General features: G+C 40.5%; 1 protein-coding gene across 1 annotated transcript in view; it reads left to right on the top strand.

Annotated features, from left to right (window-relative positions):
• Window positions 1-25,024, top strand: part of Ptprd (protein tyrosine phosphatase, receptor type D) — a 437,469-nt gene that overhangs the window by 406,215 nt on the left and 6,230 nt on the right. The window contains exons 29-33 of the mRNA XM_023715852.1: window positions 16,484-16,769; window positions 17,163-17,341; window positions 18,008-18,134; window positions 19,190-19,315; window positions 22,349-22,503. Coding sequence (XP_023571620.1) covers window positions 16,484-16,769; window positions 17,163-17,341; window positions 18,008-18,134; window positions 19,190-19,315; window positions 22,349-22,503 — 873 coding nt within the window. The remainder of the gene's footprint in view (window positions 1-16,483; window positions 16,770-17,162; window positions 17,342-18,007; window positions 18,135-19,189; window positions 19,316-22,348; window positions 22,504-25,024) is intronic.

The raw sequence follows: 25,024 nt of genomic DNA, 5'->3' as shown, positions 1-25,024 counted from the left end.
GGGCTCTGTCTCTCTTCCTACTATAATCAGCTACTTAAACTGCTTCTTGAAGTATAAAGGCTTGAGCCATCATGTTTTTAAACAATCCCAGATTATTGAAGCTGCATTGCTTTTCAGAGAGCTGCTGCCCAAAGCTGTCCTTAGCAACACTGGGCTTGTAGGAAAAATAATATTTAGCCCTTTTGTTTTGAAATTAAATATTAACATTAAGGCTCAATGTACAGCAACGTTTGTGGATCCATCATTCAGTATCTGACGCTTCCCTCTTCCAGGGTGCAGCTTTCTGCTTTTAATCCATGTGACATGCGTGTGCTTAACAGCACATGCACTAAATCTGTGAAAGGAAAATTAGGTAAGAAATATTTGCTACCTGCCTTAGAAGGAAAGAGAGAGAGAAAGCAGTAGTTTTACAAATCTGAATCAGTTATTCACAAATGTAATCTGACTCATGATCCTCATTCCCATTCTGGCTCCTCTGGTAAGTAGGAAAGGTCTATGGAAACAGAAACGCTGCCTGAATGTAAGAATGCGAGTCTTACAAACGTGGGAGACCTCACGTAGAGGCTTGGGTTGTTAATAATGCCAGTTGGGGAATGTGCACAGTGTCCATAGCCAAGTAAATATGAGTAAAAATGAAATTGCTTCACAGTAGGATTTCTCAATTCTACGAAATACTTTTTCCATTGTACATTTCTAAGACTGAATTTCTGAAATTTACTTAAATGTGAAATTCATACTCCTCACCCCGGATAATTTCTTTAAGATTTCAGCAAGTGCCATCAAATAAAAAAATTACCAAAAAGGGGCTTGTAGCTTCCATAGTTTCAGTGACTTTGATAAAAAAACAAGACGATCAGAACTGTACCTAATTCACTAGCAGCCATACTCAGTAAAATGTGTGTGTGTGTATGTGTGTATTATATATGTATAATATATATATTATATATATTATATATATATTATATATATATATATTTTACATAAATATTACATAAGTGTTTGTTAGAACTAAGCCATGTTGAGCTCCAGGCTATGGAATTTGGGGATCAAGGGGACAGGATCTCTCTTAATCTGCTGGTAATAGCATATATTAAAATACTAAAAATAGTTCCTAAGAAACCTCGTTCTGTGTTAAGACTTGGTCATTTAGAGAAAACCTCAGGGAAAACAAAAGCCCTAACAACTTTGTCAGATACATTATTGTGTCAGGTTCATCTGTTTTTGTTTCTTTTTTTTTCCTTTAATTTGGGATAAAAATTGTTCTAGTATAATTAGCAGTTTTAGTGTACTTAAAATGAACAAGCAACTTAACTTCTGAAGCAAGTTAAGTTCGCCAACGTTTTTCCATTTATTTGCAGTTGCCTCGTCCTTCCTCAATTCGACTGTACTTTTATTGAGGACTGACCAGGCACAAATTACTTTCACCAAGTCTTTGTGATGCAGTTAACTTTGTTTTTAAAGAAGCAGTAACATTTATTTTGCCACTCTCTCGTAGCTTTATTTAATACTTAATGAAGTTACTTAATTAAAATAACTGGTTTGTTTGGCATAAGCCCTATGATGGCCACAAAGAACGCAGCACACAAAGCGCAGCACCCTAGAGCGGGGCCTCCTAAGCTCCAGGGCTGTGTTGCTTTGGACAGCTTTTGGAGGAAAGGAAAAGCTTGAGTTTGCTCAGCCAATTAAAGGGAAGAAATGTAAGGAAATGCCCATCGGGTCTTGTGCATATGGAAAGGGATGAATGGCTGCAGTGAACAGTAAGCACTACTTGAGGTAAGGGGCAGGAAACAGCTCCAGCACAAGCCAGGAGAGGCACCTAAACTGGGACTCTATTTTTGGTCTTGCGCAGGTCTCCTTTCCTTGGTCCCTCCATCTGCAGAATGTTAGAGTCTGGCGGGATGCAAGACTCTTCAACTTCAGAATGTGCCAGGATCACCTATGGGCTGTGAGAGCTCAGGTTTCCGGGTCCCACCCCCAGAACTTCTGATCCTTTCTATTGGGTTTGGGCCTGATACAAGCTACATTTCTAAGACCTCTGCTAGTGCTGTTGTGGAGCGGCACTTTGGGATCCACTGGGTCAGGACATTTCTAATGCCTGAAGTCAGATTCAGTTGTCTATTACTCTTTCCCTAAGAAAATAACAACCAGGAAATAAGGCAGAATGTTGGCCTGATCCAATGCATTACTATGTCTGTAGTATAAACCATGTGTTTCAACTCTGCCATTAGGTCAGTTAAGCTAAAGTTTGTAGTAAAACAAGGCTAAGGAAATTAAATATTTAATATATAGCATTTAATAACATATTTATAAGTATTCTACTAAATATTATCAAAGGTCTATTAATAAAAAGACATTTTTTCAATGATAGTTTTACATGGCAAATTTAGGGAGTTTCCATTATATAGATGAGGAAAGGATAAATAAATGATGTAATATCCCGTGGCTTAGAGAAGGAAGACCCAGATTCTAAATCTCTAGAGTCCATTCTCTTTCTGTTTACCAAAGTAGTGCTAAGGATGTCTCACAGCTCAGTAGAGGCCTTAGATCCAACTCTCAGTACCGCAAGAAGGGAAAAGTTATTTGCCAAAATCATGAAACGGTTCACCGTCCATCAGAGACCACTGGCTCTAGCATGGTGATGTGTAAACAAAATTGTTTCCTCAGCTCAGTCAGCATCCTAGTTATATTTGAACTAATTAAATAGAAAACAGTGAGCCTTTACGAAAACTGTGGATGCTTTTTAGTCTGGACAGACCTTCAATTCCATGTACAAGAACTGAATTTCTTCCCTTGGGCTTTAGGGATAAAGTTAGAGACACTGTCTGTGAGTTCACATCACGATGTGTGCAGCAGATATTCAGTGGACTTTAGATCAGTGAACATTAGGGTGGGCCTGACACAATCCAAATAAGAGCAGGACCCCAAACGTACAAGAATTCTAAAAGATATAAAGGTCGACAAGGATAGATATTCTTTAAAAAAATAGTTGCCTCGTTCTTAAATGCTGAATCAAACGGTTTTCCCTGTGACTAGGGGTAGGAGGCAGAGGCTGTAGGTGACGGGCCAGGTGTACGGGAAACAAGCTTTAGAGTACTCACCATTCATTATGTCAGGCTTTGCAAGTGTTGAGTCTGCGTTGCATAGTAATTTGCATTAGGTGTGGCATTAATGCTGATGCGTGCTGCAGTCTGGAGAATTATCGGGGTAATAAGAATCCCGGCCGCAATATCCTCTCCCTATATGAGGTAGATTAAGTCTCCAAAGAGAAGCATTTCATGCATTCAGAAAGGGAAACCCCACATAGTGTCCCTGAGGTTAAGAGGAAGTTCATTTTCCCCAAATGGCATCCTCAGTAAGAAGCAGTTTGCTCATCCCTGGCCATCTCCTCACTTCCATTTCCAGAATAGACAGAGAGCAAATTAAAGGAGCTGCTTCTCTTCTCAAATGCTCTTCTCAAATGCTTCTCCTGTGGTCTCCAAGGAATCAAGTCCACAGTCTGCCCCTCTTTGGGGATCCTAGTCAGCCACAGAATGCTGCTCAGGGGTCCCCAGATTGGCCTAAACCTCATGAGTGAGGCCATGAAGGCAGTTCATAGAACAAACATTGCCAAGTGGGGTCAGCACCTCTTGGAGGCTGCTAAAGTGAGTCCCTGTCTTTCAGGAGAATCCGTCAGGAGAAGCAGAGTGTTCTTTTCCTTCTGCGTACAGTTAGGGAATGCAGCTCACCCACAGGCGTGTTAGGAGAATGAGCAAAGGCATTGCTGTGTCCCTAGGAACCCTGGCTGCCAGAGAAGGATTTCTTTCTTTCTTTCTTTCTTTCTTTCTTTCTTTCTTTCTTTCTTTCTTTCTTTCTTTCTTTCTTTCTTTTTGGAACCAGGGATTGAACTCAGGCCTTTGCGCTTGCCAGGGAAGCACTCATTCCACTGAGCCATCTCCCCTGCTCCCTCAGAGAAGGATTTCTATAGAGCAAAATGATCCCACAGCTCACTAAATCCTCATGACTGGTACCAATTTCCGAGTACATCTCAGATTCCACGTAGTATGTACTGCATGTTAAAGAGATAACTTTGGGTTAACCTATCAACAGATTAAATTTCTTGCCAATTACTGAAATACAGTAATGTATAAGAAGTTCTAGTAAAAGAATCAATGTTCAGATGCTGCCACTCAAAATCTCTATATGTTAGTGCTTGTGAATATTTCCATATAATTATATTTAATGCTGTAAACTATAAGTGCTATAATTTTCTCTGACCTGTGTTGTAGTTGGATGCATTTCTTGATCAACACTCTCAGTGAATCATTTTGTATACACATATTTAGTTAATTGGGTTTTTTTTTTCCCCTCCTGCCTATGTTTATATGTAATATGCTCTAGCAGGGAGACGAAATCAGCCTACATGCAGCTGAGGCTGGTGGAGAGCAATTAGGGTCTATCGGAACAAACAGCTGTCAATAATGAATTCCAAATTAAAATTCCTAGCAAAGAAAGGAATCAAGACATCTGCGGGGAACATGAAAATATTTTTATAACCTCATAGCTGAGATCTGGACAGGGGTATCACTGAGTTTCCCCAGCTGTACCTGCAGTGTTATTTTGAAAGATTCCCAGACGGAGAGAACACAGAAACTCACCGTATAAACTAGAGAGACAAAAAAAAAAAAAAAAAAAATACCGGCTGCCTTTGAACACTATTTTGATTGCACGTAATCAGCATGAAGATTTGCTATTTCGAACTATTTTGCTGTGCCCCTTGGTCATAACATGAAGCTTAAAAATAGTTCTGTTATCTTTGTTTTGTGTCTTTCCAATCATGCTTCTATCGGGTGGATATTTTTCTTTCTGTCTTTGGAAAAATACTTTGGGGCCTTATTACACGGCATTGGATTTTCTCTCATCTGGGCTTGTTTCTTGCAAAGAAAACTTGCACCGTGGACTTCTGGCCTCAGAATTTTATTACAAGATAATTCCCTATATTTGCAGGTACCTGGAGATAATACAGCATTTGGTCTTTAAGGGGAAAAAGCAAGACTTACATTTTTCAAAGCACCTTTTGCAGTCTCCCTTTTCCATTAAAGTTTTATGACATAGACCAAAAAGAAAAAAACCTGTATTGAATGAAAGATTTTTCTTGTTCAATTTATGTATAGAAACACACATATAAATGAGGATAACTGATGTGCGGTTTTTTTTATTCTTTTTTTTTTTTTTTGTATTTTTAGGGAAGGGTCTACAGAGTGTTCGGGGTGTCACTCATAGTGATTCTCTTGTTTACCGCCTGCCAAGTGCTGGGATTACAGGCGCGTGCCACCACGCCCATTCTCAATCTCAGCGCACTGCAGGCCCAGGGATCAAACCCCCAGCCCCTGCGCCTGCTTGCAGGGGCTTTAATCCGCTGAGCTATTTGACCGGCCCTTCTTATTTACTGCTAAAGATGCTAAGAGTGTCTCTCAGTTTCTTTGTGACCCAAGGGTGGCCCCAGACTGGCACCATGTGTATCTGTCTGGACCTCCTTTGAAATACGTCATGCCAGGCCCCACAGCAGACTTCTGAATCAGAAGCTGGAGCAGAACCTAGGAATTCATGTTTTAATCCTGCCTAGGAACCTGAACATGCACTTGAACATGTGACATATAAATGCCTTGCAGCGAATTACATGGTAATAGATACAGGAATGTCTCATTCTGTACTGAATAGATTCATCAGCTGATTAATAACTTTCACCTCTGGTTTCACAGTGTCATGACTGGTATTGCCTTGCATCAGAAGCAAACCCTGTCCTCCTTGCTCCTGTCTCAAACATGACCAAAATGTCCTTCTGCATATACTTGATACTAACCTTCACTACGTGGTCATCACATATGCATGCATGCTTCCTGAACGTCTTCCATAAATCACATCATTCCAACGTAGATGAAGCTAATAGACAGGACTAGCTAGTTTGTAGTCAGGTACAAGAAGATGATTTGGGCAGTGTTTCAAATGCCACTTGGCTCTTTTTTCTTCGAGGAGTTAAATAGGGCGGTAAGTCCTGTTTCATGAACAAAGCATAGCTGTAAGTAGAGAAAGGAGGGCATTGCCCTTTCAGACCAAGAATCTGGTAATCTAATCTGGTGGACTTGTGGACCTGTACTCCTCTACAGAGCCCTGGTGGGGACTGTCATCTGTGATCAGCAAAGCAGCCATTGGTGGAATTCTGATTCTGGAAAAGGGGAACTAGAGAACCAAGTCTCAGCCTAGAAAGCCACACCATCATAGTCAGGTTTCTAATTCTGCCCAGTTCTAAACTGCTTTCGTCACAGTGAACCTGAATGATCTGAGTATCATCCTTTCCTGAGAAAAAGAATTCTCTCTAGATAAGGCTGTACTGTGGCCCTGACGTAGAATGAATGGGGTCCAGCCTTTCTCGCGGCTTTGTGGGAACCTCAACTCTTTATTCATCCTTAATTACAGTTAATTTTTGAGTAGCTTGTTCACCCATTGCTTTAGACAGATCCAAGATGTTAATTCTGTTACTATATGATTATGTTGACTTTGATAAAAAGGAAAAATATTTCAAAGTGAAAGGCCATGCACTAGTAACTGCTGTGATTTATGTGTCTTCTCTTGTCATTTTCTATGTGAGAATAGATATGTTTACATGTAATCTTGCTTTGTAGAGTTTTTATAAGATATAAGTGATATTAGGGTGCATACATTGCTGTGTGGCATATTTAGGCAGATTTTACATTTTGGAAACTTTTTAGAGTGGCCCAATGCATAGATTCACCAGCTCTTTTGAATTGTTCCATAGTGTTGGAGATTCAGCATATTTAACCACTTTCCTAATCTTAGGGATTGCTTTCCCTAGATAATTTCCTATTTCAGATAATGCCGCCATAAAGAAATCTCTCCGTGTCTCTGTACATATGTGTTATAGATCTCCGTAGCAGATCCGGTGCTGTGTCCAAAACACGTACATCTTAAATTTTAATATATTATTTAGGCATGTGGTCTATTTTTGAAAGCATGGACATCTTGCATTTCAGTGAAAATTGTTCATAAGTATATTTCATAATATATAAGTCAATAATCCAGACACATCTTTATGTCTGAGAAATCCATATAATTTATCAGGTCAACCTAGGTGAAAGAAACGTTAGAAAATACCAAAATATCATTGTGTCTCTTTTTTTTTTCTTTGTGGAGTTTTTACATATTATAGAGTGGCCCATTCCAGCAGCAGATTAGCTTAAGTGTTGATTTTATGTAAGTCATGAAAGATGAGCCTCAAAAAGGCAGCCTCATCAGAGTCAGTCCACAGTTTTATGGGGATGGTCACTTGATTCATACTATAAACCTGAGTCATAAAACCCAATCCATTCTCATAGATGCTCCTTTAGATAGCCTTGCAGTTCATAAATGCCGTTCTTATAACTGAACTATAATATCTGATCAAATTATAAGCTGATACACAGCCAAAATGCTCAGGGTGGCGTTGGTCCATTGTTGACTGACTTTGCACTCAGCTAAATGAGCTGTAAAATTTCCTAATTCTGTTGTCCTTCTCCACCACATCATTGAAGTCTCATTGAAGGGTCAGCATTAAAACTCTGCCATCTTACTCAGAAAAGCCAATTCTTAAGCCTGCATGCAGAATAATTTTAGCATCAAATAGCCCCCCGTGCCTCTTAATTTTTTCATTTTGCACATTATTACCATTTCACATCACAGGACATTAAGCATATTTCAACTCATGGGACCAACTCTATCATGTTGTGAGAAATTGAAAACAAATGTTGTAACTGGGTGAATGATAATATTGAAGTAATAACAATTTCCTAGTAGGCAGACTTGTTTAATAGATTGCCCAGTCTTTCAGCTTATAAACACTGCACTGTCTGTTACTCACAGAAACTGTTTTTGAAAGGCAAAAGTTTACCTACCATTTGGTTTGCTGCAATATCCATCACAAACACAAAGCTTATTTTTGTTCCAGTTCTCATTAATGGAATCATTATCCTTACTAGAGAATGACTTAGAATGTTGATTTTTACTCCAGGAATAACAAGAACCAACACAACACTAGACTTGATTTAAAAGTGCTGTCTTCTCCTGTTTTGCTCAGATTTTTCTGTAACATAATAAATATTCTGAATTGTGCTGGCCTCAGCCCGAAGCACAGGGTTATCCACTCCTTTTTTTTAAAGATATTTGGGAAAATCTGTCTCACTGCTTGGCAACTACTCCGACAGAAAACAGATAAAAATAAGGGTGGTTTATCAGTTTTGCTGTTCTTATCATGTTTCAGGTTGAAGGCTGTTGAAATGATGAAAAACAAACAACACTAAATAGGGTTCTGTCATTATCGCTGCTGTGGGGAACTTTCTCAGGATCAAAGAAAAATGCATTTGCTTTCAGAGCTACAATCCTTCATTTGGAGAGGTGTACTGCACTCAGACACTGACGTGGGGGGGGGAAGGAGTGAAGTGGAGGAGCGAGTGAAATATGTGCTGGTGCAGGAACTCGGAAACTCAACTGAAAGTGAGCTGGAGTACTTTTAAAAGCTCTGCATTTTTAGCATCTGCTTACGAAAAAAAAAAATTGTGCCCAAAGATCATTATTTCTGAGCAAATGATATAAAGTACAAGGACATACTGTTTCCATCTCATCAAATTATAAGAAATCTCTTTATCTTTATGACCACGCATAAAGGGCCCCTTCCTGGGAGTTTGGCAGGTGTTCCTGCTGTGTCGTGGATCCAGGAAAGGCCTGATGTGTTCAAACTTGTGTTGTTTAAAATTTTGCAGCTTTAATACCTCCACTTTTCCAGACTTGGAACTTGCCATGTTAAATTGTCAAATGCAGTATAGGTACAGACACTGGTATCCTCTTCGTATAGCTGAGTAGCCCCTGGCAGATGGATAAATATGCCCCCCAAAGCAAACAAATTACAGGAAGTCAGTTGCTGAAAGCAGTACAAATTTCCACAGAGCCCATCAGGAGCTGTCCACCATGGAGACAGAATTGAATAGGTCTTAAAGAAAGACAGGTGCCATTGGGCCAAGATGTAGAGACCTGCACATGAAAGGTCCAGAGATGGGGAGGTTTCAAAGATGCCCTAGTAGTGTTGAGGGAAGGCTGTAAGTTGTAGGATAAAATAGTGCCTCAGAGTTACATAGTTTTAATTAGGACGACAGTGGCTCAGACATAACTAAAAAATTTTTTGAGCCTCAAGTTAAGGAAAATAAAATACTCAAGTACTTGCAGTGGAACTTATTTGGAAGACTGAAAGTCAAACCAACTCACAATGTCATTAAAATACAAAGGAAGATTGTGGAGTGTTGTGTTTAGTGTCAGAGGAAGTGTGACTGGAAACCAGTAATCCTGTAGGGAAGCGAGTTGTTGGTCACAGGTGAGGGCAAAAGCAAAACAAAAACAAAACTTTTTCAGATAGGCAAAGAAACAGTATCATCCATGCATATATTAGATGAAACATTTAAAGACATGCTAGAACCAATAAATACATCAAAAAGTTCAAGAAGAGATGAGCTGTGTCACAAAGGAAGCTACAAAACATGTAATCATTCTAAATGATTGCTATTAATATTGCTGTAAGTTTGATAAAAATGTTATAAACAATGCTTAGAAATGAACAGTTTATAGGTGGAAAATGTCCTTTGACTCCTGGCTGTCTTCCAGCCACCAACTTTTCAGTTACTTACTAAATGTGCTATTTTCTGTTCCAGTGCCTTTTATTGGGGGCATTCCTTTACTCCAACCTTCCACACAGCTACTTGTCCTTTTCGTGTTCTATTGCCTTCCCAGGGCTACCTTAACAAAACACCGTAGACAAAGTGTCTTCATGGTCTGTCTGGCTTGCACCACCAGTGGTACTCTATGCATGAACGGCCCACTGGGCACCTCGTAGCACTGGTGGTAGAAGGGTACAGTCGAGCATGCGATAGTCATGCATGTACCACCAGTGGTCCAAGCCACCCTCCGGCAAGACCTGTGAATTATGGTCCTGCCATGCACATGTTAAGCAACATAAATTCATTTTGTTCACAGTGCAGAAAACAACTATGGGGTTCACTTCTGGTATGACGTCTCTTCCTGAGTGACTGTCTGCCCCAGGCCTTTCTGCTTAGATTCCAGCAGGACAGTGATCTCTGGTTGCCCTTCCCCTTCCAAGGAGAGCAATCCTCACTGATGAATGCCTCTGTCCTAAAACTCCTTTTCATCTTAATTCTCTCCCAAAGACCCTATTTCCTACACAGACACCCTATAAATACATCTTCAGGACTTGACTCGGAGGGACACAAGTCCCACGTGTTACAGGAATCAGTTTAAATGAGTCTCCCAAAGAGTGTCTGCCAGAGCCCTGTGCCTTGAACAGTGATTAGATGTTTATTCGTATCATTATTTAAGTCTCATTCCCCCCATTGACCTTTAATCTCTAAGACAAGATGATCATAACTGTTTGTTGAGTACCTGGGTATCCTAGAACACAGTGTGCATGAGGTAATATAGTATGAAAAATAGCCTACAGACACTTACAAAAATGTATAATGCAAATGTAAGAGGGAGAACAGAGCGATGAACACTTCTCTATAGTAGAAACCAGTAAGTGAGAATAGTCAGCATGCACTGGTGAACGTGCAACAGCTCGCGCGCGCGTCTCTTGCATTCCTGGTAACTGACACACAGTGCCTGTCAGGCGTTTTGGTCCTGGCAGAGTCAGACGTTTCACATAAGGGCCTGGGGGGAGCAAAGATGCTCTGGTCTCAGTGACCAGGAAGCTGAGGGAAGGGCAGAGCTAAAGCCCGGGAGAGGCGATTCCCCAGTGAGCCCCTCTGCACACCACGCCCATCAGTGAGATCGCATTTAGCTGGAGCACCTCATGGTCCGGTCACCCTTCAGGACGCCTTGTCTTTGAGCACAGGAAGCTTTGGGGGACATTCAGATGTGAATCATAATGGGACAGAGTGGGGTCAGCTGACTCCTGTGGCTTAAGTATCGCCATCAGAGCTGCTGCCTAGCTAACATCTGCGGTCCCTAGGGGAGAGACACTCAAAGCACGTAATAATGCTTACACCTCAAGAATATTAAGGGCGAGCCAGATAGCTCGGTGAATTAAAGCACCTGCTTAGGCAGATGCAGGGGTAGGAGGTTTGATCCCAGGCCTGCTGTGCTGGCCCCGCCCCTGGGGTGCGCCAAGAAGGAGATTAAGGTTGGGCATGGTGGCGCGAGCCTATAATCCCAGCACTTGGGAAATTGAAAACAGGAGAATCACTACAAGACCAATCTGTGTAGTGACACCCTGTAGACACTGCACTAAATACAAAGAAAAAAACAGAATATTAGTAATATGTAAAAAAAAAAACTAAGAAAAGATTTTCTTTATTTACAGTGTATTTAAACACAAATTCTAAGAAGGTGATACTCAGTTTTGCCAGTACCAGCACCCCTGTAATGGGCTGCTGAATAACTGTAGAGGTGGAAAGCACAGAAATTTATTATTTATTGTTGTGTAGGGCAAGAGGCAAACACAGGTCAAGATGAGTATATAATTTCATACCTGACTATCAAGGCAAGGGAATGACACCTGGAGGAGCAGATTTGGAGGCTATGACACTAAGCTTCCATGCTGGTTATCTTTCTGAAACTTGAGGGCCATTTGAAATATACATCCCCTCTTGTGCTCAAAAAAACAGTCGTTGCTTTAGGAAGCACTTGTTTGGAGATTTCTTAGAAGGGGAGTTAGATAAAGAATGATATAAGGTGTCCGACAGTATTTATATTGGGTAAGTGTACCAGGAGAGGTATCAGAAAAGGAGAGAGAGATGGAACAGTGCAGAAAAGCAGATAATCAGCACTGGACTAACATGAAAAGAAATCAGATACCTAGACACAGTTGGAAAAGGCGACAGTGGATTCATAAAGAGCACAGTTAGAGTTCATCTTCAGCTTTTGTTCCTGACTTGATAGAAATTCTGACAGTGGCAGAGGCCCCGTGACACAACCCGTTCTGCCTAATTGCCTGCACTGTGCTTTGAGCTATTCTGTGGGATGATGGCCAAATCTCCTCCTTCCCTTCCGTCAACCCCAAGAAAGCACCTGCTGCTCCCCTTAGCCTCTCGAAGAGTGTCCCCATAAGCAAGGAAGAGGGACTATCCCAGGAACCCATGTTAGAGAAAGTCAGGTCCTACTGAAGTGTTACAGAGGAGTAGGCTGCAATAGAGTCCCCTGCTGGCAGTCTGTTTGGAGGCAAGTGGCAGGAAACAGCACGGAGTAATACAGATGTCAGGAAAGGGGTGCTAACTTACAGACCTGCGTCTCAGCAGCTGCATGTGAGGCCCTCCTCTACTACCTGCCCTGAGCTGCATGACATCAGGGCACTACCCATTGTTATGCATGAAGAAGGGGAAGGCCTGTATTTACTGAATGCCACACACCATGGTAGGAAGGCCCTTGCCTGCCTTCATATTTGCCATGACAGTATGTGGAAGCAGAGAGTGCTGTGAATGTAGGTGTTATTAGAAATAAAAAAAAAAAAATAGAAAAGTGTGAGGAGTAGCTTGAAGATTTTATAAGCCAACCCTCAGATACCCCAGTGTGACTCATAATTCTTTAGTTTACATCACTTGTTCCTTGTTGTTATCCCAGGTAGAATATAAGAAGGTAATCTGTACCAACAAAGTCACATCATCACCCTTCATGTTGGCTAAGCATTTAATATGTTTAACTCAGCTTCAATGCTTATTGAATAATTGGAATAACTTACTGAGTAATTTAAGTAATATTGAATACCTAGAATTGATTCTAACTATCAGCTTTTTTAAAAAGTATAAAAAGACAATTAAGTGACTTTTTCTTTTTTTTCCATAATTTTATTGAGAAACAAATAGCAATGAGACAGTTTCAAATCAAATTGGTAGGACAGTTCCAATAATTAACACATTGCATACTCTCTTCCTAGTGGTTATTTGCTGTACAAGTTGCAGACATGATATCCTATTTACAAACACCTTTAGAACAAATCCCTCTATTAAGAGGATGTAACTATATATCTATCCTAACCATTTTGAATACACAGATACAAAATGGACATTCATCTGTATATCCTTTTTTGTTTAGTTCCATCATTTGAATATTATAGGTGTGTTAACTCAGCAAAATATTCTAAAAGAGTCCAGTAGTCCATAATAGTATTGGGTCTTCCGCTTGACTGGCAGTGTCAGAAATTGTTGACAAGAGTCCCCTACAATGACTTTCTCAAGGTCATGTAGTAATTGGTATCTGAAAAGAAAGTGTCCCTTAAACTTCATGGTCTTGCTTCAAGTGAGATGAGCCTGTGGTACTTTATCCCCCATAAGAAAAGCTTCATCCTAGAGCAGACGCTACGTCTGAACTCTGGGAGTCTGCTCCTTCCATGTGAACAGCAAGAAGGAGCTGTGGAAATGCTCTTGCGCAAGAGATAAACCTAGTAGGGCCCGCCGTCCTGTCGCTTCCTTTCCTCACAGTACATGATTTAGACTCAGGAGCATATTTGATGTTTTCCCTCCTTCATCTTTGGGAAAAATTATATTACTGTCAAAAAATTGACACTAGTTAGAGTTGGAGCTATTCCTACCAATTTTGCAATCTTCTGTAGTATCTCTCTGCCAGACTACAGAATCGTGCATCATCCAGACATCTGAATGGTCCCTGATGCATATTTTAAGGAAATCCTCCCGCTGTTATCTTCAATTCACTTGATATGAAGGGCTCAGTCATAAGACTGATGGGGCGGTTTCCACAGGGAGCCACCACGTGAAGTTGCATCTGATTAGAAGCACCGCCCAATTAAAATGAAGTCAATTTTGAAAGGCAACACAGAAAAAATACAATACTCCTCATAATATTAGACCCTGCCAGAGGTGAAGTTTGAAAGAAACCCAGAAAGACAGACTTCTTATAGAACAAATGATTTAGCTCTTTTTATTGAAAACTGATCATGCACCAGTAGACCAAGGTACAGAAATGGCTTAATTTTTCCAGCTTCCTCAACCTCTAGCAGACACTATGCAGAGCAAGCTTCAGAGGCAGCTTGCATAGTTGCAAACCTCTGTGAAATGCAGGATTCGAGTCACACACTTTGGCGAGTCCTGTTCCTAATGGGATGGGCTGCTCCCAGCACACAAGGCCTTGTGCCAACCACTGATTGAATCACTCCACATTACCGAGCAGCGCTTACTGCCCACTTGATGCAGGCTACGCAAAGATGTAGTAGTGCCCTAACGGAGTGCACTGCTTCTGCTGCCTGGCCATCCTTCTGGGCTACTAACTCCACTTAGAGTTGTACTGGAGAGGTATTCAAGACACAGAGGCTGCAGGAAGGGGGTTGGCTAATCCCTTCTAGCAGAGTGGGGACAGAGAGTGACCCGGAAAACTTGCCATCTAAAAGATTAATACAAAAAAGTCAATGAAATGGGACTTGGTGGACTGAATGTCACCACATGGCGACCAGCAGACTCACGAGCTCTGGCCTAATGCTTGCATACCATCTCCATCTGTGCTGCACTGAGAGCCAGCCCCTCATTGTACACAGAAGGCTTTGCGTAGCGTCTCAACATCAGGTCGGTTTGTGGGCTGAGGTCTTGAGCGGAGTCTTGGAGTCAGTGTCCTGTGGCCCTTTAGGGAAGGAATTAGGTAGTTATAGCAGTGCTTATATCAAATGCACGCTTAGCCTAGTCTACCAACTACAGTTTCCCACATGGAAGCAGGATTCAGTAATCAAATATCCCTTCATTAAAAATAACACTGTCACCATTTTGTGGCCTGTGGCAGTGGCGAAAAATTGCCATTTCAGTTAAAACAGGCAGAAGGTTACTCATTTTGGAGTTCAGGTATAATTCATTTCCAGGTACCTTCCTGTGAAATGTTTACTGGCTAGGTCCCAGAACCTGTAGTACACTCACAGGAACACTTCTCCCTTTTTGCTACTTGTACATCTTTATTTCCCTGTTTTTCATATCCTTTAAATCCCATTTCAAGCACTGCATCATGCATAAAATCAACCCATCTTTTTGTTCTTGTATTATATACAGTAATATATTCTTTGACAGATTCTAAGATCTCTGAAGATAAGACCAATGCTATCTTTATTGTTGTATCTCCTTTTCTTTGGTGTGTCTTTGTTTTTGTTTTCGCAGTACTGGGGATTAAACTCAGGACCTTGTGCTTGCCAAGGAAACACATATTCTGCTGAGCTATCTCCCGGCCCCTTATTGTTGTATCTCCTATTTTATGTGACAGTGTTTTGCATTGTCCCTTTGACTGAAAAGATGGATAGATCTGTGGTTTTGCATGGAAGGACACATAGAAAAACAGAGGACTAAATAAAGTAACCTGGAACCCTTGAACGATGTTGCCTCACGTGACAATAATGTACCCATTCCACTGATTGCATGTTTAGTGATCAGGTAAACATGCAGAGTCAAAAGGAGAAATTGTTTCTTCTTCAAAATTAAAAAAGGAGAAACATTGCAGAATGAGCCATTTTTGAGCCATAAGTGTACTTAACTTGAAGGATTTAATGAGTAGGAAACATTCAGGCTTGCCTTGAGATTACAAGAACACAGGTGAGTTATTTTCTTGGTATTGTTACCAGGGCTCCAGGACATTTCATTTCAAGCACCAGGATCCATAATCCAGGTCAGTAAATTAGATTGTCTGCTTCAAACAGCAGGTCCTGTGTACCCCTTGTGCTTTGTCGTCTAACACCCTCTTCTTTGAATAAGTTTTTATCAACTGAAAAATGACCCTTAAGCCAACAGGTAATGGAGTTTTAGAAATGCCTTAAATATATTCCATAACAAAGACTGAGATCTTTATTTTCCTGCACAGCGTACTTGAACCTCACCCAGACTTCCAAAATATATTCAACTGTGGAAGAAAAAAAAAAAAAAGACTAAAACAAAAAATATAAACTGTCTGCCGGCTGACTTTTGTTAAGAAAGTAGTCTATTTTAGTGGGCAGTGATTTAATTACATACATCCAGCTAGGATGGTTTTAAACTTCTTTGTTGAGTAGTAGAGCAGGAAATGCTTTAAGTTGAGTGGTTTACTAATTTTTTTATAAACTAAATAGAGTTGAATTTGCAACATGATATGCTTAATTAGATCTTGACTAGTACTTTAAAATTCCATCTAAATATCAACAACCTAAATGTTTTGTGTTTTCTTCATATGCTTTCAAAAAATACTCATTTTGTACTGCATGGTAATTATGGATTTAATATTTTGTACATTATGAAATGAGACTAATTTTACTCATTATTTTGTTCCCTGCATTTTGGTAATGAGACATTAATATTTTTGATTTCAGAATGTTCAAGTCGTCATAATGGCTATTGGAGCAAAATTCCTGAGTAAAAGCCTCATTAATAAGAATGAAAACACCCTTTTGTGTTAGTTTCCTGTTAAGTTTATTTGAGCTTTTCTTCTGTTTTCTTTATAGTGCGGGAGTCGGCCGGACTGGTTGTTTCATTGTAATAGATGCCATGTTGGAAAGAATAAGGCATGAAAAAACTGTAGATATTTATGGCCATGTAACTTTAATGAGAGCCCAGAGGAATTACATGGTTCAAACAGAAGACCAATACATCTTCATCCACGACGCACTGTTAGAAGCAGTGACTTGTGGAAATACCGAAGTGCCAGCTAGAAACTTGTATGCCTACATCCAGAAGCTGACACAGATAGAGACGGGGGAGAACGTCACGGGGATGGAGCTCGAATTCAAGGTACGGGGCGGAAGGCGACGGGGCCGTTGAGGAGCAAGGCTTTCGGGGACTGCCTAGGAGGGAGGCTTTCAGGATAACCTTTCAGATTTTGAAGAAGATTCATTTGACCTTCTTTTCAAGTGTTGGGTCAGGAAGCCCTTTTTGCTTCTCTATTCTTTGCTTTGTAACAATGCCTGGAGCCTTTTTCTGTCTTAATGGACAGATTGCATACTCAGAGCATAATATTGGACACTTCAGTAGGCTATGTGAAGCGGTTAGGTAGCAGCGGAAAGCAGTGAGATGTGCGTGGTTATTTCAAAGTCAACAAAAGATCTATATCTAAAGAGAATATCTTAGTACTATTGCATCCCGATTATCTAAAATTATCTTTATTGATTTTCTTCATCTCAACAGCGTCTAGCCAGCTCAAAAGCTCACACCTCAAGATTCATCAGTGCCAATCTTCCATGTAATAAATTCAAAAATCGCCTTGTTAATATTATGCCATATGAGTCCACAAGGGTATGCCTACAGCCTATCCGCGGAGTAGAAGGATCTGACTACATCAATGCCAGTTTTATTGATGGATACAGGTATACACTGTTGTTCCACTGACAACACAATGCCTTGGTATTTACATGTGCCCTAGATTCGTAACCGGAGTTTCCCTTCAATTCAAAGCCATTTTTTGGTCCACAAGTCAGCATGCAGTCCCTTGCTATTTGTCAGTTTTTATTTGGGATCTAGGAAGCAATAGTTACGGGAATAGTTCTCTTTCAGACACCATTTGGATTTTTAAGGCTGCTTATCACCATATTTCATAGCATTAATAAAGTATGCAAGCATCATTTCTAGAAAATAAAGATGTACAGCTGTTCATGATTTGTATGACCCATGAAACTGAGCCATTAGCTTTATACTAAAATTTAAAAATGAAAATGATATACACTACCATATTAATGAGGAAATTTTTGTGAAATCCCCCAAATGTAGTGAGTGCACTTCTTTGATTTTGTAACCTTCATTAGTGCACGTTTGCAGGATAGTGACCTTTTTGTGGGGAGTTAGTACATATACACAGTGTATCTTAATTCTATTCGTGTCCCCTTTAACTCCACTCTCTCCCCATCCCTTCATGGAAATTTGTGGCAGCTGTGTTAATAACATGCTCTTTCATCGGGCTTGCCGTTCAGCTATCAAGTGAGCTTTTACGTGTTCTTACGCTGCATTAACATGTTCTTTCCCTCTGTTTAATTCAGGCAGCAGAAAGCATACATCGCTACGCAGGGGCCCTTGGCGGAGACCACGGAAGACTTCTGGCGCATGCTCTGGGAGCATAATTCCACCATAGTTGTGATGCTTACCAAGCTGCGTGAGATGGGAAGAGTGAGTGTGTTTTCTCCTGGAACATTCTCGTGAAAGGAAGGGGGATTTCATGTAGCAACTCCAGCACTGGCCTCATTTCTTTGAAACACAGTGCTCTGCTCACAGCTGGATCACTTTTTACTCGCTGGTGTCTAATTTGCAGGGTCACATCCAGCACTTAGATTTGCATATTTTGAGGAAAGATCTACGCTTTGGTCCTGATGAAGTAAGATTATAGTGCTAAAGAAGTCATCAGGAGTCCCTGTTTGATTCATGGCGCTCATGTGTTCTTATGTCTTCTACTCTATCCAGACTGGTCTCTTAAGTAAATGGGCTGTTCTTTCCCTAGATGAAGAAAGAACTTTATTGTCATTGCTGGGGAAAATTTTTAAAGATGTAATCTGGTAACCTCAGGTGTTTTTTTAAGAATTATTATGAAATGCACATAAAATAGTGTTAAAGAAACCTAGAGGCCTGTCACTTAGGTTCGCTTCATGCAAACATTTCGCAGTATTTACTAGAGATATTTTCTTCTTTGTGCAAGTTAAAGGCTAGATGCACTGTCAACATCCAAGTAGAAAAGTAATTGACTTGTTCTGATTTGGCACTGGCCTTCGGCAGGGCTTACTCAGTCATTAAAACTGCCTGGCCCACAAGTTCTTCAATTGACAAATGCGATTGAAGATCAATTCAAAGGTTTCTTTCTGCATTCACACTGAATATTCTTTTTATTCCTAACCGCAGTGGTACACCACCTTTCTGCAGAAGTATGGGACTTGACATGGCTAGCTTTGCCTAAAGACTGATATAATTATTTGGATAAATTGTACATAAAAGTTACCTACCCTGTCAAAGAATTAAGATCCATTGATGTAATAGTAATCCGCTACTGCATACCAGCTACTGTGCCAGATGACTCTGACACATATCGAACCAGATGATTTTCCTTTAGGATCTTAGGATTTCAAAGAGAAAATGAGCCACATGCAAACAGAACTGCCCAAGCTTTGGAGTTTTATTCATTGTATGATGACATCTTCTTTATACTTTAGTTTAATACTAATTCTTTGTTTTAGGAGAAGTGTCACCAATACTGGCCAGCAGAACGATCTGCAAGATACCAGTATTTTGTTGTAGATCCCATGGCTGAGTACAACATGCCACAGTACATCCTAAGGGAATTCAAGGTCACGGATGCCAGGGTGAGTTGGGGCAGGCTCAAGGTCTTAACAGTGAGCTGAAAATTCATCTCAAATATACTTCTTTGGGAGAAACATTTGCAAAGTGACCACAATCCCATATATATGCAATCTTCCTGTCTGTCAGGCCTTCTCATAAACCCAGATTTGGCTTACATTCAAGCTTAACATCTGGCAGCCCAACTTTGGGGCTGCACTTTGTGAATGTTTTTTCTGGAAAGCGTTTACTGATTGGTTGGCTCTGTGTACATTTACCTTCTCAGCTCATTCTCTTTGGAGCTTCTTTGATTTCTTCATTACTTGAGGCTGTAAATATGTTGTTGTTTTGCAAAGCCCTTTAGGTCATGTGGGCTAGGAGGTTAATTTGGAATGATTTTAAAACTGCACAGCAAGTGGCATTCTTTAGAAGAATCTGACAAGCTCTGCACATTCTAATTTGATTCCTGGCATGGTTTATTCCTCTGTGTGCTAACGCGTCTCTCCGTGAGAGCTTGCACCTATGACCCTTGTTGGCTAATTTTCATTCTGAATTTCTTATCAAGATTGCTGCGTCCAAGGTTCAGTCCTGATGTAAGCTGTGCTGTGCACATACATTAGTATCTTTGCCTTTGGCCACGCTCAAATCATGATTACAAGCACATCTTCAGAAAGAATGGGTCAGCTCAAAGCCCTGCTTTATTTTTTAAACTCTCACAGGGAGTGGGTTGAATAAAACTCCAGGGTAGAGCCATTTTCTTGTTCCACTGTTTATTTTGTTTTCAGGAAAGTGGCTTCCTTCAGTCTCAGGTTTGAAGATAGTCAGCTAATCCCCAAAGCCCAACGCTAACTGTTGACCTAAAAGTCACAGAAAATGGCTAGCAGAAGGGTTGGCCCAGGTGACAGACCTGGTGATACCAAAAAAGTCAGAAGTATTAACTACCCAAAGGTGATTGTACTCAAGGCAGCCATTAAGTCTCTAGGTCTCATTTTTGAGTTGTACAAGCACGCCTTGGTGACCTGCCCGACTGCTTCTAAAAAATGCCCTTTCAGAATTTAAAGCTAGGTGTGTGAGTAAAAATCCCAAACACAGTGCACCAACTGTTTCCAATGGTAGAAACCAAGAGATAGGCTCCAGCGGCAGCACAAACACCTTCCCTGCCTCGTCCATCCCCAAATGAAATCTGATCACAATAGCCAGAAAGGAAGACGGAAGCAGGAGCTTGCCCACGTCTTTAAAACCCTCCTTGCTTGTATAACTTTCTGAGCTAGCACACCACTGCCTGTCTGGGCTCCTGGTGTGTTTCTAATCTCAGCTCCCTGATGCAGAAAGCAAGGGCACTTGAGAATACAGTCTTGTTATACAGGTAACCTTCAAATGGAATCAGGGGGTCTCACCAGCAAATGTAAGAGTTCATTGGTGTGCCCTCTTGCTGCTGTTATAAGCAATTGTGGTTAGAAGTGAAGTCCCAAGGACATTCATGGAAGGTTGAGGCTCACCTTACCTAGTCTCCGGCTTTTCTTCTTGGGCTTTCCAAACCTTTCCCAGAAACGGAAGCAAGCCATGCATCCGTGGTAACCGTCCTCAGGTTAGTTCTGGAGCCAGGCAGCTATTTCTGTAGTTCTCTGAGTTCTCACACTATTGGTGTGCTCTTCGTGTTTCACCTCTGGCCCCAGATGATACCAGTATCTGCCCCATGTGAACCCCAAAGGGGGTTGATGGGTGCTCACCTGGAGTTGAGCCAACCCCTCTTCTCAGTAGGACCCACAATTGCTCTTTTCTGGTAGGGTTCCTTCCCTTCCCGTTTATAAAATTTCAGAATCAGAAGTGTCTTCCTGTCTTCATGGGTCTGAGTAGCCTTCCCTAATCCCATTAGACAGATTCATCTTACAGCTGGTTCATTTTTTTTCATCTTTGGATTGTCTGTGTAAATGCCCCACACATCTACTTAAGTCTGGTGGCCAGCCCAGAACAACCCTTGTGCAGACAGGGTCATTTATTTAGTCTCTTTCAGGGATGTTTCACTCCCTGCTGAGTGGCAGAGTCATGTGGCATGTGCTTTGTCTCCTGCTATGGTTAGGAACTGCACGCCACTGAGGCCTATGAGGTTAGCAGGTAAATGCCAACTACCTGTGTGGGATAGTTAGTGTAGTTAGTTTAGTTTATGTCCTTTAAATGTGAAATCAAAATTGAAAGGTATAACACAACTAAATGGAAAGCAAGAACTTAAGGATTAAACAATGAAGACAGGGCAGGGAGAAAAGCTAGGAAACATGGCAGGGCAAAACCGTACATTTATATACACAAGATGGTTAAGGCAATGATCCTGAGAATCTCTGAAACTAGCAGTGAAGTAGTAGGATTCTCACCCTGACTAAGTACAAATGCTGATACCTGTGATCTAAGCAACTGCACTGAAAACAGTGCCATGCTTGGAATCCCTGTCATTCTGGTCTTCTAAAAGCATACTGCTTCTAATGTCATATCAATTACTGCTATACTTTATCTCAAGTAAATGTTTTTTTTTAAAGTAATAAATGAAAACAAGAGGCAAGAAAAAAATGACGTAGGACTGTCCTGCTCAATATAATCATTTGTCATTTGACAATGCTAGAAATAAGCCAGCACTGCAGATGTGATTTGATGACAGTAGGGAAAATCACAGCGCGCCTACTCTCAAAATGAAAAAATTATTAGATTCTGAGAGTTTTTAGATAGAAATTATATTTGGAAGAACATGGACCCTGATCAGTGGTTCCGAACAAAACCTTCATATCTCAGAAGCACTTGCTAATAAGCAGTATGGCTACTTGCTGTCAAAAATCCTAAGTTCTTAACAGTTCATTGCGAGAGAATGGACTTGTAACAGAAATAAATTTAGATATAGATAGTAGCAATACTGGATGAGGTGCAAAGGTTTCTAATAAAATGCATTTCTAACTTCTTGTGCCCCAATTATCTCTGGAAAACCTTGCGTGTGACTGCTTCTGCGCTCTGTGCGCTCGGGGAGTCCCTGCGGCACCCGCTTTGTGACTCTGTACATGGCTTCCCCTCCAAAGGATGGCCAGTCCCGGACGGTGCGGCAGTTCCAGTTCACGGACTGGCCAGAGCAAGGAGTGCCTAAGTCGGGAGAAGGGTTCATTGACTTCATCGGCCAAGTCCATAAAACAAAGGAACAGTTTGGCCAAGATGGACCCATTTCAGTCCATTGCAGGTGAGTTGAGGACCCAAAATCCCAGCTGTCCACTCGTGATTCATGCGGTAACGGCTTTGCAGACAAATGTTAGTATGTATTCACTTTTTATATAAGTTTGTCACAGAGAATCCACACAATTGAAAGTCTCAGCGATGGATTGTGTCACCAATGAACTATTTCTCTTTCCATAAAGTGAAAATAATCGGAGAAAAATTTTCATCCCTAAAATTTACCTCTTGTGGAAAAAACAAACTGCCAGGCGCAGGCCGGGGTTCTATCCCTGGGCCTGTAGTGCCAGCCCCACCCCCAGGGCGTGATTCAGACTGGGCGTGGTGGTGCACGCCTGTAATCCCCACTCTTGGGAGGCTGTAAACAGGTGGATCAATAGGAATTTGATCTAGTAGTGAGACCCTGAACACCCTATTGACCCTTTCTAAAAAGAAAAAACAACCTGGGCTGGGGGGAATAACTCAGCAGTCTAAGCACCTGCCTGGCAAGCACATGGACCCAAGTTCGATCCTCAGTAGCATATGGCAAGTCAGCCCTGGAAAAACAAGTATGGTGGTACAGGCCTGTAATTCCAGCACTGGGGAGGCTAAGACAGGAGGATTAGTATGAGTCTCAGCTGCATAGTGAGACCCTATACCAAATGAATAAAGAAATAGTTTTATTTTTAATGTAGAAAGATAAAACTAAATTTTTCCAGGAATGGTTGGGATAGCCCCCATCATGCTTTATGCAATCATTTCTTCCTTGCTTTGCTTTCCTAGTATTGTACTGATAAGTATCTTTCTACATCATTTTCTTTTGTGTTTATTTTCTTACGAGAACCATAAATAGCTATCAAGCCTTAATGACAGTACTAATTCTTGCCAGTCAATAAGCGATTAGAATGGTACCTCAGTTAAAAATGCAATTTGCTTAAAAATTGTTGCTACATCAGAAAATGAAGCACCTTCAATTTAATTATTTCTAGAGCATTTTATAATTTAAGTCATTGAAGTTAATAGAAATACCAAGTAAATGGTTTTAAACATTCACCATGAATTTAGTGCTTTAAGTTGCTCTGCAAAACTCTTATAGTAAAGGAAATTTACCTAATTTTGTTGAAGCTACTATATTTTAGACCTTCAGCTACTTTAAAGCTCAACGTTTACTGTTCAAAGAAAAGTTTGATTTTGCTTCAGTGCTTCAAAAATATAGTTCATAATGATAGAAGTGGCAAGATCTCAAAATGGGAAATACATTGCACTGGCTCTCCAAGACTTGTTCTAGGCTTAATTTTATTACAATATTTTGTGACAATAGGAAAATGTCTTTGGTCTTTATTTTTCTCTACTGGTCTGTAAGAGCCTTCCTAGTAAGTCTCTGTTGATCAGTCATGTAATGTGAGAAACAGTGTTTGTATGCAGATTTCTTTGCTGAATTATCAAAAATCCAGTATTCAACCAAAGCTCATATGGAATGAGTCACACCCACTGAAGTCTTCAAAGTCCATGTTATATACTGAGTCTGAAGCACTTGCTATTTCTTTTAATTTTCCACATAATTCTTTTAATTGACCAAATGCTATTTGAAACCTTTCTAATGTGATCTGTAGGGAAAAATGTTAATGTATATTTTTAGTTCCAGCTTTCCCATAAGTATAGTATGTGTTACTTCTCATCACTTATGTCATTACAGAATGATTGAAACACATTTTTAGTATAAATGCTATGGAATATTAACATATCTTACATTCCTTTGTATTTTTAGGTATTTTTGTCTTAGTTTGAAAATACCTCTCATCTAATTTGTATCCTATTGCACTAATGTGATTAAGTCAGTAAATTCAAAAGCTGTAAGGTCAGTGCTTGTTCTTTTCTTGAAAATACTTAGAAAGTCAGCAACATGGTATTTGTTGTCACATGTTGGCAAACAAATCAAGGAAAGATGGACTCTGGAATCCCTGGACTGCTCCACAAAGGCTTATAAATCCTAGTCTCTCATGACTGAGAGGAACTTAACGGAAGCCTTGACTGCTGTCGGACATCCGTAGCTACTTGTTAAAGATTGCTCGTGGATGTTAAAGCCCCACTTAGCATTTCTGCTTAGACTGTTCAGAAATTACAGCATATGAAGGGACACTGTTTGTAGACGCCTGTGAGCTACGTCGCCTTCCATTTTCCACAGGCTTCACCCAAGCATTACACATGCCATTTAATTAGGAGCCAAAAATGTAGGTATTTTTCAGATTATTCACTGTTTTTCTCATTAAACATCTAGATGCTTTTCTCCTTCTGAACTGTACAGGGCTATGAATTAATTTTCATTCTGCTGTGCTGGAATTATCTTAAAATAGTAGACAAGAGAAAGAAACTCAAAATCTTGCTAACATACTATAAAAAGTTCAGGGGATTTTAGAACTAATCACCTAAAATGGTGGATAAATATAGAGCTTAGTGGCTCTTAGCTGTGCTTTTAGAGATCTCTTTAAGAAACTGTTGAAAGTTATATTCATAGAACAGGAAAAAGTGACATTTCCACAATCCCTATATAT

The sequence above is a fragment of the Octodon degus genome, unplaced genomic scaffold, assembly GCF_000260255.1.
Source record: "Octodon degus isolate 3935 unplaced genomic scaffold, OctDeg1.0 scaffold00044, whole genome shotgun sequence".
Taxonomy (NCBI): Eukaryota; Metazoa; Chordata; class Mammalia; order Rodentia; family Octodontidae; genus Octodon; species Octodon degus.
The sequence above is the reverse complement of the archived record's forward strand: the minus strand, read 5'-3'. Positions and strand labels throughout refer to the sequence as shown.